The sequence below is a fragment of the Felis catus genome, chromosome C1, assembly GCF_018350175.1.
Source record: "Felis catus isolate Fca126 chromosome C1, F.catus_Fca126_mat1.0, whole genome shotgun sequence".
Lineage (NCBI taxonomy): Eukaryota > Metazoa > Chordata > Mammalia > Carnivora > Felidae > Felis > Felis catus.
This window is the reverse complement of record NC_058375.1, coordinates 16957822-16970939: the sequence shown is the minus strand read 5'-3', so window position 1 is coordinate 16970939 and position 13118 is coordinate 16957822. Positions and strand designations below refer to the sequence as shown.

The following is a 13118-nucleotide window of genomic DNA, read 5'->3' as shown; positions in this document are numbered from 1 at the left end:
ACGCACCTGATTTGAGGGTGTAGGGGCAAGACCACAAGATTTGGACTCAGAAGCTCTGGCCTTCATTCTGACTCCAACCCTCACTAGCTGTGTATCTTTGGACCAGTCAAGGGACCTTTCTGTGTCATGTTGCCCTTGGGTATAAAATGAAGATCCTAATGCCACTGGAGTTTCCTTAAACCACGCAGTCTGGCTGTAAAGCTCAGGGTCTCCCAATAGGTAAAACAGAGTTTCTCTTGCCTGATCTTCAGCCCCCATGGTAGGATCTCCAGGCTCTACCCCCCACCCCTTTAAAGATCCCCCCCCCCAAGCTATATCTAAGACCCTGGGAGGAACAACGAGGTGTCCGTGGACAGAAGCTGCCATTTGTTGGAGCCTCTCCATCCTGGGCCGGTCAAAGCTTGGCTAGTGAGCCACCGCTGCCGGCAATGTCCACCAGGCCCTTTGTTGCTATAGCAACCCCTGCAACCTCCAACCTGGATCATCCAGAATCCCAGTTCTCTGCTAACGCTGGGGAGAATGTCTCTCTCCATTCCTCTTGTGTTACGGATGCCCAAGGCTCGATGAGGTGGCCTGGGCTCTCAAATTCCCACAGAGACATTGTGCAGAAATGGCTCCTTTTATTTTTTTTGCTGGCTTTTTCCTCTCCCACCCCAACCCGTTCTTTCTAGGGTATATCCTTTTATCAGGGGCTTCTCAGTCCCTCAAGCAAACAGTCCTCAAGTAGGCAGGTCAGCCTGTCCTAAAGGATCATGCTTCGCCAACGGTCAAAGTACCAATCCAAAGCAGATCAGTTATTACTATAAATACGTACAAGCAAAATTAAATGAAAAAAAAATACTATAGAACAGAAGCTCAAGTTTTAAGATTCCACACAAAATTACCACATTAAACTGCTATAGAAGTTTCTAAACATGTGCGCTCAAATTTTGTACTTAATTCGTCACAAATGGGAAACAAACAGTTCGTGGACCTGCTTGGGTCCATCACCGGGTCCATCACTGTCCACAGTGATCGAAGTCCTCTCCCTTTGCATGGGTACCACCTGAGAGGTTGTTAGAAATGAGGACGCCCTGCCTCCATCCCGTATCTACTGAATCAAATATGCATTCCAATATTTCCAGATGACTTTTTGGGCACGTGCATATTTTTTTAAGGTTTTATTCATTTTTGGGAGAGAACTTTTGAGAGCGGGGGAGGGGCAGAGAGAGAGGGGGACAGAGGATCTGAAGCGGGCTCCTCACTGAGAGCAGGGCTCGAACCCACTAACTGTGAGATCATGACCCAAGCCGAAGTCAGACGCTAGAACGGCTGAGCCACCTACGTGCCCCTGTGCACGTGCATATTAATGCAGGGCTGTAGGCACCAGCCCTACCTGAGTCCCAGGCTGAGCAAAGCTTAGGTTTTGGCCAAGACCTCCCTACTCCAATGATTAAACCTATGTCATGGATTTGTTGAGAGACCTTCCTTAAGGTGCACAATCGATTTGTCCTGACAAAGTCACAAGGCCAGCCGGATTCAAGAGGTGGGAGGAGCTGGAAGGATTTTCGGCCATAGTGAGCCTCCCACAGAGAAGCTCCTCTCAGTTCTGAGTAGGATTTGAGGAGCATGCAGCTCCTCTGGGCGCTTTCACCCTCACTACCCTACACTGCTCTCTGAGGATGAGGGGAGTTCTGGGGCCCGTGCGATGATCTCTCAGCCTGAATCCTGTCCTGCCAGGGCCCACACCTTCTCCCCAGAGGTTCCAAGGAAGCCATATACCTGGACCAAAGCAGAATGGGACTTAGACCTGATATTCCAGACACACGGCTCTGGTGACACAGGCACTGGCCTTATGATTTAGGCCTGAAGCCTAAGCGGGGCCCAAGTCCACCTCTCCACTCAAATACATAATCTGAACTAGAGAAACAGAGGCAGACAGACAGAAAGACATGGTTGAGCCTGCCCCAAGGAGCTAGAACTTTTCTAACTCCTCTGACTACATGGAGGGAGAAAGCTGGTCATACAAGAGAAAAGGGCTGCCAACCAGGAGCCTTGGCCTAATTGGTATTTTGAAGGCCAATCATCAGGTGGTGGGTGTGGGACTGTCCCTTCTCCTCTCAGGCATCCGCCCCCATGGTGGGCGCTGTGCCCTGCTATCTATCTCCTGGTGAGGCTGTTGCCAGCTGGGAGGGCCAGCCCCAAGGCATGGTTCTGGCCTTTGCTGCCACCTTCCCACCTCTTCTAGGATGATCCCTAGACTCCTACCCTGAGCTCTGTCCCCCACTCACCATGTGATGCTCCCTATAGGTTCCTTGGGACCAGAGGTGGCCTCTGCCCCTGTGAGGATGTGTCCCCGACACCCTGAGCCTGTGCCGCTGGCCCACCCCCTCCCTGTGTTGAAGGAAGCCCTGGAAAAGGTCAGTGATGACCCAAGAGGGAACTGGGCATGTGTGCTAGGCCTGGGGGATGAAGGGGAGGGCACGTTCTGTGCAGTGGCAGGGGCATTTACTCGTGGATTCAACATATAATCCTTGAGTACCTACTTTGGGCTAAGCACCAGGGACATGGCAGGAAGAAGATACTGTCCTGCTCTTAAGAAGCTACTAGTCTGGATGTGATGACATAGTCAAGACAAATAACATCTATAATACAGGGGTAAGAGTGAGGATAGGGGACATTTAGGGAACTGCGAGGGCACAAAGAAATTGGCTTTCGGGTCAGGCAAGGCTTCTGGAGGGAATGGTGTCTACTTTTTTTTTAATGTTTTTTTTTTTTTTATTTGAGAGAGAGAAAGAGACAGAGAGTAAGCAGGGGAGGGGAAGAGAGATGGAGAGAAATGGAAGCAGGCTCCAGGCTCTGAGCTGCAGGCTGTCAGCACAGAGCCCAACACGGGACTTGAACTCATGAGCAGCGAGATCATGACCTGAGCCGAAGTCGGACGCTTAGTGGACTGAGCCACTCAGATGCCCTGGGAATGATGTCTAAACGGAGATGTGAACAAGTAGGAAGTACCCAGGTGATATGCATTTATACATACAGTAAGGGAGACTGAGGGAGGGAAGCATGTGCTCCGGATAGAGGGACCAGCATGTGCACAGGTCCTGAGGCAGCAGAACAGAGAACCACCAGGGAATTCAGGTTGCTGGGGCTGCAGGTGGGGGAGGGAGAAAGGTGGGACGGGGGGAGGAGGACACAGCCCGTATCACAGAGGCCACTGCAATGTAATTAAGCACACACACCTTATAACACAATTCTTACCACTGCATGATGGCCTGACGCTAGAGGGGGTTGTTGGCCAGTCACTCACCTTAGGAGACACACAGACAAACGAAACTCGACTGGAAGTGTACAAGCGGCAGCACAGCGGAGGGGCGTGAAACTGTCATCCAAGGAACGGCTGAAGGGCAGGCAGGTGACGTGTCCATGTAAGAGAAGGCCTGGGCAGAGACACCATCACTGTCTGCAAGTACCTGAAAAGCTTTAGTGAAGGAGAGGGAGCAGAACGGTGCTATGAGGCTCCAGGGTCATAGCAATTAAAACAAGAAATAGCAACAGTAATCGTAGCCGGCTTCTAGTGGGCACCTAGTATGCGGTAGCTTCTTTATACAAATGCCTCATGAATCCCTATCTAGAGAGGAGGAAACTGAGGCACACAGAGGCCAAGTCAGTGCCGGGGTGGAAACCACACATGGACAGAACTCAATTCTGGACCTGCTAAATCACTCGGCAAGGAGGTCTGGCAGTTAATTAGGACCTAGGGCTGGAGTTAGCCTGGGGTCCTAATCCTGACTCCACTAACCATTAGCCACTTGGGCAAGTCGCTTCATATCTCATAGACTCAATCTTCTCATTTGTAACATAGGGAGAAATTTAGCACTGGCTTATTGTGGATTAAATGAGACAATGCATGGGGTGCCTGGGTGGCTCAGTCAGCTAAGCGTCTGACTTCAGCTCAGGTCATGATCTCACAGCTTGTGAGTTCGGGTCCCGTGTAGGGCTCTGTGCTGACAGCTCAGAGCCTGGAGCCTGCTTCGGATTCTGTGTCTCCCTCTCTCTCTCTGCCCCTCCCCCACTCACACTCTGTCTCTCTCTCTCTCAAAAAAAAAAAAATTAAAAAATTAAAAAAAAAATGAGACAATGCATGAAAATCACTTTATATTGTGCCTGGCACATTCCAAATGTCCAATAACTTTGGATGTTATCATTGTCACTGTATTTCATCATTGAAAACAATGTCCTTTCAATAAATGTTCGAAGAGGGTTTAGGGGCCTCTATAGTGAATCCTCCAACATTAGGGGGTCAGACCAGGCCTTCATGAGGTTTTCTAGGGCAGCAGACAAGGGTTCAACGACATCAGTAGTTTAACCCCTCTCTCCTTTTACATTTTCCCAAAGAAATTTTCTTTGAACAGAAATCTTACGAGGAAGCCCTACATAAAAACAAATTTAGAGGAGCTGCTCTGGTTGTAACTGGGTGGGGGTCCAATCCCAGGGGGTCTGAGAACCTGAGGTCTGAGGCTCCAGCCACGGCAGGCAGGGGGGTGGGGGGTGGGCGAGAATGGAGGGGGTCCCGGCAGGGGGCGCTGTGTGCAGGGTGTGGTGTGGGAATGCGCAGGGCAAGCAGGACCAGAGGGGTGTTTGCGCCTGCACTCCTGCTCTTCTCCTCCAAGGTGGACAGGATCCTGCGTCAGGCACTGTCTGCCCCGGGCTTGGCTGCCATGTCTGCAGTTGTCATCCACAATGACACCGTGCTCTGGACCGGGAACTTTGGGAGGAAGAATGGATCAGACCCGGCCTCTGGGCCCCCCAATGAATACACTATGTACCGGTCAGCTGGGTGACCTCTGGGGTCCTGTGGAGGGGGGCATGAGATGGGATGGGAGGACAAGGGAGACCTAGGAGGTAGGGGGACTCAAGAGAATCATGACTGGGGGTCCAAGCTGCCAGAACGCTTTATTAAGTCCTGACAATTTTATAGATGAGGAGACTGAGGACCAGAGAGTGCCCAACATCACACCACAGGGGTAACAAGTCAGGAAGGAATCTCTTCTGGAGAGCCCTTAGCCCAGAACCTCCCTAACTAGAAAACGCTCCCTGTGTCCCACCTCCCACACCCTACTATGTGCCACGAAGGAACTGTAACCAGTTCTTGGGCCCTTGCCCCGGGTCGCTGTTAGTTGGCGGCAGCGGTCCAGACGGAAGAAACTTGGGACCCCCTGCGGCACACCCAGAGTCTCCCCTCCTAGGTGCTGCCTGCAGGATCCTCCAAGCTGACAATGCAAAGGGAACACGTTCACTCCCAGAGACACTGTGAGGATTACAGAGGTTCCATTCACACTGCACCTGCCATGTGCCAGGCCTGGGCCCACAATTGCATTTGCTATCACTTACTCAACACTTGCTACCTACCTTCCAGGTATGTTGCCAAGCACTTCACATGCCCAATCTCACGCAATCTTTTCTACAAGCTGTGAAATGGACAATGAAACAGAAACTGAGAGAGATCTAGTACTTGCCCAAGACCACTTGGCTAGTAAGAGGCAGAGGCACATGATCCCAACCTACGTCTATCCCAGAACGGGAAGGGCTTGGGTTAAGGCCTGGCACGGGGTAGGCACTCAAGAGTGTCCACCTGCCACTGTGCTATGTTCTCGAACATCCCAAAGACACTGAAGAGGGTGGACTCAGTGCAAGCTGGGACCTGGGGTGCAGGACGGAGGTTGTAAGGCCAACTGTATATCCTCTGCACCCTTGTGTGCTTAACACTTCCCAGAATCTCCAGCATCTCTAAGATCTTTCCAGTCCTCATGCTGTATCGGCTGTGGGAGGAGGGCACTGTAGCCTCTCTAGATGACCCTCTGGAGCGGTATGCCAGCACCTTCACCATTAACAACCCGTTGGGCATGGCATCAGCCCCTGAACAACAGACCTTGATGGATGAGCTGGAGAAGGTGGGCCCAGCCCCAAGGCCTTCGTCCGTCACCCTCCGAAGGATGGCCAGCCAGCTCTCAGGTGAGCAGCCCTGAAGTTTTGCAGCTCAACCCAAACCATTTCAGGGGCGGCACCTGAGCGGCAGGTTCTCATGCAGCCAGGCCGGCCACACCTCCCTCTCACCCGCCCTGGATGGTGGACCAGGGGTAGAAAGATCTGGTGAGGTAAAAGCGGAGGTGAAATCTGGGAGTTTAGATCAAGGGGACAAATCAAGATCAGTCGGCAAGTTGAAAGTCAAGATCTGCTTATTAGGTCAAGAACAGGTCAATATTTGCACACCGATCTACAATGAAGACCTAATTTCCCTCAATATACAAAGATTACGTACAAATCAATACAAAGACTAACAACCCGACAGAAAAATGGGTGAAGAATAGGAACAGAATAGACAATTCACAGGAAAGGAAATACAAATGGCCCTTAAGACTATGAAAACATATTAAAAGATGTTCAACCTCATTCATAACAACATAAACGCAAATTAAAACCACGGAGAGACATTTTTCCCTTGGCAAAGGCCAAAATGGTGGGTGTACTGGGTTGGTGAGGTTATGGTGAACTAGACCCTCTGATGCATCAGTGGTGGGAATTTACATTGGTGCAACCTGGATGGGGGACAATGATACTATCTACCACAATTAAAAATGCATAGATCCTTTGGCTCAGCAATTACCCTTCTAGGAGATTCTCTTACAGATGTATTCACACATGTGTGGTGTGAGGTCTGCATGCATTCACTGCAGCGCTGTTTGTAACGGCAAAAGACTGAAACACCTACATATCTATAAGCAGGGCAGTGGCTAAACAAACTGTAACACAGCTATATAATCAAATCAGATGTAGCATTAGAAAAAAGGGGAATAATGTTGTCTATGTACTGAGATGGAATAAGATACAGTGTTAAGTGGGGGAAAAAGCTCAAACAGCATATATTATATGCTACTATTTGAATAAATAAAATAATATACACACAAAGTGCACATATGTATATGAATGAATACGTATAAGAATGTGTAATGTACATATGACTCTATAATACGTTTATATAAACTAAATGGACATACATGTGCCTGCCATTTTTTTAAGTTTACTTATTTATTTTGAGAGAGACAGAGAGAGAGAGAGAGAGCACGCACAAGCAGGGAGAGGGACAGAGAGGAGACAGAGGATCCCAAGCAGACTCCACACTGTCAGTGTAGAGCCAGACATGGGGGCTCAAACTCATGAACCTTGAGCCAAAACCAAGAGTCAGACGCTTAACCCACTGAGCCACCCAGGCCATTTCATTTGAAACGATGCCATTTCATTGTTTCAAAAGGCCTGAGGTCTTAGTCAACGGACATGGCTGGTTATCACTCCTGAGCCCAGGCGGTGTACCCGAGGTTCAGCGAGAGGATGGAACCTCCTGAAGCAGCTCAGGCAGGACAGGGTCACTCTTCTTGGGGGAGGGTGGCCTGATGGTTAAGGGCATGAGCACTAAACTTCCAGCTCTGCCTTCTCCCAGCTGGGTGATCTTGGGCAAGTCATTGAACTTCTCTGAGCCTTATTTTTCTCCCTTGTAAAATGACTGTGGTTTGCCTTATTATTGGGGATTAAATGAGATAATGAGTGTAAAACACTTAGCAGAGCTCCTGGCACACAGCAGGTACTTGTCAATGTAGCTTTGGTTATTTTAGCCAGGGTTAGACCTAGGTGCAGTGGGGCCTGATGAGGATTTAATTATGGGGGTCCTCTTGAAGAATGCATTATTAAAAATTCCAAGGTAGATATAGGCCTTGGAAGGGGCCATGCAGGTAAGGAGCCTTCAGGCTTACTTAGGCTCTTCCGGCATCCTGTTCAAGCCACCTGGGTTATAACTCTGACTCCAGGGCTCCCTCTAGGGGTGTATTGTGGACTCTTCTTCATCCATACCCAGGGAACCAAGCCCAGGGTGCTTGGTTAGTTTTAAAATAACCTACATGTCTTCTACAGTCCCAAGGGGCCAGCTGAGGCAACAGCTGCCTGAATAACTCTGTTCTAGGCTCTCAATGTCTTTTATGATCGACTCTCACTGTAATCTACAGCTGTCTCCCGTTCCTGGAGCTTTTCATCCATTCTCTGAGTTAAGCCTTCTAACACTTCCTAGGGAAACCACAGCAGGTGTTGCAGCCCATTTAAAGAGGAACAAGTAGAGGCTCAGAGAGGTAAGGTACATGGTTTGTGGCCACACAGCAAGAAGTTCCAGAGTCAGAACTTACACCCGGGGCCTGGGACTCCATCTCCCAGTTGCTCAGGCCAAAAGCCTTTGAGTCACCCCTGATACCTCCAACCCCCATACCTTCCACATCCCCTCAAGTAGCAAATTCCGTTGGCTCCACACCCAAAGTAGATCCAGAACCCAACCCGTCCTCACCACTTCCACAGCTGGCTCCCGAGTCCCAGCCACCATGAAAAAAATGCGGATTTTTCAAGTCTCCTTATAGGCTTCCTTGCTTCTGCCCCCCCCCCCCCCCCCCCGCCAAGTCTGTTTTCAAACAGCAACCAGAGCAACCCTGATGAAATATACGTCAGATTTCATCACTCCTCTGCTCACAACCCCAGCCATGGTCACATCCGACTCAGAGAGAAGGCCAAGTCCTTCCAGTACCCTATAGCACCCCATGACACCTGGTGCCTACAACCCCAGTACTTCTCACCTCCGAAGTCTCTCCCCCTCCCCTCCTCCAGCTCTCACCTGCTCAAGGGTCACCTTCTCTGTGAGGCCTTCCTCTGATCACCTTGCATCAAGTAACAATCCCTCCTTTCTTACCCCATAGCACGAGTATTTATTTATCATCTGCCCCCTCCACTAGAAAGGAAACTCCATGTGGTCAAGGGCTTTATTTTGTTCACTGCTGAATGCCCAGGACCCAGAACAGACCTTGGAACAAAACGTGGTGCTTGAAAACTATGGCCGGGTGGAGGGATGGAAAGAATCCCAGTCCTGTAATCCTTCCCATACGTGTCACATCCAATAAACAAAAAATTCCAAGTGGTCAGAGAAGCCAGTTTGGCAAAACCTGTTTGGGTACTGACCTCAAGAATTTTACAGAATCAAACTTCTGTGGGTTGATGATAGCAATTATTTTTTTGAGCAGTTACTATGGCCAGGCCCCAAGCTGAGCATTTTATCTCACCTGAGCCCTATGATATAGGAAATTAAATGATTTCCCTTGTGTTCCCCGGGAAGATAGGGAAGGGAAGACTGGGGAAGATAGGAAGATAGGAAGACTGGGGCTCAGAGAGGCTAAGTGACTTGCCCAACCAAACACAGGGAGGGTTAGAGTCCATGCTAGACTTTTTTTTTTTTTTTAAGTGATTCTGCGGTCATTATCTCTCAATCCACGGAAGGTGGGGGAGGGAGTGCATCCGGGGGCCACTATCCCACCTTCAGCCGGCCCAGCAGTTCTGATCACTACTCTTCCTCAGGGCTGCCCAGAAGGCTCCGCTCTACTTCCCTGCTGTGGAGGGGCAGCACCCAGGAGGCCCTGAGCCTGCTCAAGGATGATGTGCTGGTGGCAGACCCGGGAACCAGGTGAGGAGTGTGTCTGAGGCCCCACCGACATTAGGAACCTCCAGAGGTGACACACCCCTCCTAGGAGAGAGCCTGAGTCACCTCACCCTAGACATCTGGAGCCAAGGGAGATGCAGGGATCCCTGAATGCATCCCCTAGTCCACAGCTGGGAAGACAGGCCCAGACAGGCTGGCACCGCAAGGCAGGGGGAAGCTGGGCCCAGGTTCAGTTCTGTGTGAACCTCGTATTCTGTCGATTCACCAACTCAACTTTTATCGAGCACCTACTCAACTGAGATACAACACCTACCTACTGAGATACAGCAGGGAGCCAATTACAAGCAGCCTTTCCTCATGTAGTGTGCATTCTTGTGAGTGAACAGTGAACTTATTTTTTTTTTTTTAAGTTTCATTTATTTATTTTGAGAGAGAGAGCGAGAGCACACATCCAGGGGGAAGGCAGAGAGAGAGAGGGAGAGAAAGAACCCCAAGCAGGATCTGTGCTGCTTGAGCCCATGAACTGTGAGATCACGACCGGAGCTGAAATCAAGAGTCTCATGCTTAACTGACTGAGCCAGCGAGGCGCCCCAGGACTCTAGTTTTCCATTTGATAAAATCAATTATACTAAAGTAAAAAGGACCAAAAAGATTTGTTTTACCACTTTCCCAGATGTGTTGCTGTGTCCAACTCTTCCCCAAGTTGCCGTGTGATTCTGGGCAGTTCTGCCCCCCTCTGGTCCTTAGTCTTCCCAGATGTAAGATAATGCCTTGTAGTCAATCATCTCCGGGGTCTCTGCTGGGTCTGACCACCTGGGATGCAGTGAAGCAGGTTCCTTCTCAACCGCGCCCAGTCCAACGAACCTCTGGTGGCATCTCGGTCTGAGCAGGTGGGGCCCGGCTCTTCAGGGCCTGGAGATGCTCACCCACGGCCGCATCCCAGTTTCCACCCCTCCTCTTCCAGGTGCCATTACAGCACTCTGGCCTTCTCGCTTCTGGCCCATGTCCTCGCAGCGCACACTGCTCAGGGCGACTACCAGCGCTGGATCCTGGAGAACGTGCTGGAACCGCTGGGCATGGAGGACACGGGCTTCGACCTCACGCCCCTGGTGCGCGCCCGCCTGGCGGCTGGCTTCTACGGCAGCGGCCGGCCGGCGCCGCTCTACGACCTGGGCTGGTACCGGCCGTCCGGCCAGATGTACTCCACCCCGGCAGACCTGGCCAAGCTGGCCATGGTGCTCCTGGGCGGCGGGCCCCCGCTCCTGCGGCCCGACGCGGCCAAGGCCCTGCTGGCGCCGCTGCTGGCCTGCTCGGGCGCCTACTTCGCCAACGAGACGGGCACCCCGTGGGAGTTCCACGCGCAGGGGGGCTACCGCGTGGTGCGCAAGGACGGCGACCTGGACGGCTACGCCGCCACCTTCTCCCTGGTGCCGCCGCTGCGCCTGAGCCTCGTGCTGCTGCTGGCGGGGCCGCGGCCACCCGGGCGCGACCTGGTGGCGCAGGCCTACGACGTGCTCCTGCCCGCCATGGAGAGGGCCCTTCGCGAGGCCGAGCCCAGCCCCGCCCCGCCGCCCAGCGCGCGCCCCTTCGCCGGCTACTTCACCTTCGCCAACCAGACCTTCTACGAGGTGCGCCCCGGGCCGGAGGGCGAGCTGCGCCTGCGCCAGTTCGGGCCCCGCGTCGAGGCGCTGGTGCCCCCCGCGTTCCGCACGCTGGCGCTGCGTCACCTGCGCGGCCGCGTCTTCCAGCTGCACGTGGCCCGCGAGTTCCCCTGCGAGCTGCCGCTCGGCGACGCCTGGCTCTCCCTCGAGGCGCAGCACGGGCAGCTCGTCAACTTCTACCCCTTGGACCGCCACGGACTGTCCCCTGGCTTCGACGTGCCGGGCCTGAACACCTACCGGGTGCTGCGGCTGCAGCGCAAGCCCGTATTCAAGACCCAGTGACCGCGGGCTCTGTCGGGAGCCTCCCCCTTGCTGGCCTCCGGGCTTTCCGATCTAGAGTTGGAAAGGCGGAGCTGGGGAGATGTGTTAGAGGAGCGAGTAGTTGGCAAAGTGGGGTAGGGTGTTTGCTGCTCAGAGTGTGGACCGCGGACCACAGCTGTTTTTTGTCCATGGGATGGGAGAGTTCAGTACGGAAATTTAGAGTAAACATGTAGAAACTTTCATAGCAAGTTGATAGAGCCCCTTTGGGCTTGTATTTTGTCTTCGTACTAAAAATCAACTGAGTTTTAATTTATATAAAATGAAATGCACACGTTATCAGGGTACCGTTCCATGATTTTGACATTTATGCCACTATAATAAAGATAGGGAAAATTTCCATTATCCCTCAAACGTCTTTCCTATTCTTTTGAGGTCAGTCCCCTTCCCTGAACCCAGCCACCGATCTACTTTTATCATCGTGGATGATTTTGCCTGTTCTGGAGTTTCATATAAATAGAATCATACAGTGTAGCCGTTTGGGTCGTCCCCCCGCCCCCAGCATGACGTTTTTGAGGTTCACCCATGTCTGTGTGTGTATCAAAAGTTTGTTCCTTTCTATTGCGAAGTAGCATTCCACTGTATGAGTACACCACATTTGCTCATCCCTTCACCTGTTGACGGACATTTGGGTTGTTTCCAGATTGGGGCTGCTATGAAAAAGCATTCCTGTATAAGTCTTTTTGTGAATACATGTTTTCATTTCTTTTGGTAAATACCTAGGCAAGCCGTGAAGTTTTCCAAAGCACTGGTACCATTTTACATTTCCCCCGGCAACATGTGACCCTTCTGTTACTCCACATCTTTGTGAAAACTTAGCATTGTCAGTCTTTCCAACTTTAGGCATGCTAGCGGTTGTGAAGTCCTGTCCCACTGTGGTTTTAATTGCACTGTATTGCTCATATTGTAGAGATTCTTTCTATGCTCTGGATACAAGTGCTTTGTCAGAGCTGGTATTGCAAATATTTTCCCTCAGTCTTTGGTTTGCCTTTCCAGTTTCTTAGTGATGTCTTTTGGTGAAGAGCAGAAGTTTTAAAATGTTGATGGCTTTTATGCCTGTTGGATCTAATACAAAATGTAAGCTAGCGTTTTGCATGTCCGTTTAAAAATTAAACTTTATATTTTGAGGTAATTGTAGATTCACATACAGTCGAAAGAAATAACCAGTGTGCCATTAACCCAGTTTCCTCCAATGGAAACATCTTGCAAAACTGTAGTACGATGTCATAAGCAAGTTGATGGAGTCAAGAGAGAGCACATTTTCATCATCACAAGAATCCCTCTTGCCCTGTTCTAGCCATGCCCAGTTGCTTACCAACACAACCCCCTCCTGAACTCCTAGCAACCACCAATCTGGTTTCCATTTCTGTAATTTTGTCATTTCAAGAATATTAGATGTATGGAGTCATACAATATGTAATTTGGGGGGGACTTTTTTTTTCACTCAGCATAATTCTCTGGAGATTTTCAAGTGGTCGCAAGTATCAACGGCTTTTTTCTTTTTGTTGTAGAGTAATAGTTGCATGGTGTGGATGCCCCACAGTTTATTTAACCATTCATTTGATGAAGGATGTCTGGCTTGTTTCCAATGTTAGGCTATTACGAATAAAGCTGCTAGGAACGTTTGTTTACAGGTA

At 50.8% G+C, this 13118-nt stretch overlaps 1 protein-coding gene and 1 long non-coding RNA gene across 3 annotated transcripts in view; one reads left to right on the top strand and one right to left on the bottom strand.

Annotated features, from left to right (window-relative positions):
• LOC123379510 overlaps nt 1-3964 on the bottom strand; it is a 21247-nt gene extending 17283 nt beyond the window's left edge. The window contains exon 1 of the long non-coding RNA XR_006583987.1: nt 3290-3964. This is a non-coding gene — a long non-coding RNA (uncharacterized LOC123379510). The remainder of the gene's footprint in view (nt 1-3289) is intronic.
• LACTBL1 (lactamase beta like 1) overlaps nt 1-13118 on the top strand; it is a 19839-nt gene extending 6721 nt beyond the window's left edge. The window contains exons 4-8 of one of the 2 annotated variants that reach the window (XM_023258288.2): nt 2290-2399; nt 4653-4810; nt 5756-5994; nt 9421-9526; nt 10467-13118. In XM_023258288.2, the coding sequence (XP_023114056.2) occupies nt 2290-2399; nt 4653-4810; nt 5756-5994; nt 9421-9526; nt 10467-11445 (1592 nt within the window). In that variant the 3' untranslated portion in view covers nt 11446-13118. Of the gene's footprint in view, nt 1-2289; nt 2400-4652; nt 4811-4849; nt 5399-5755; nt 5995-9420; nt 9527-10466 lie in introns of those variants that run through there. The other variant, XM_023258289.2, reaches the window with a different exon arrangement.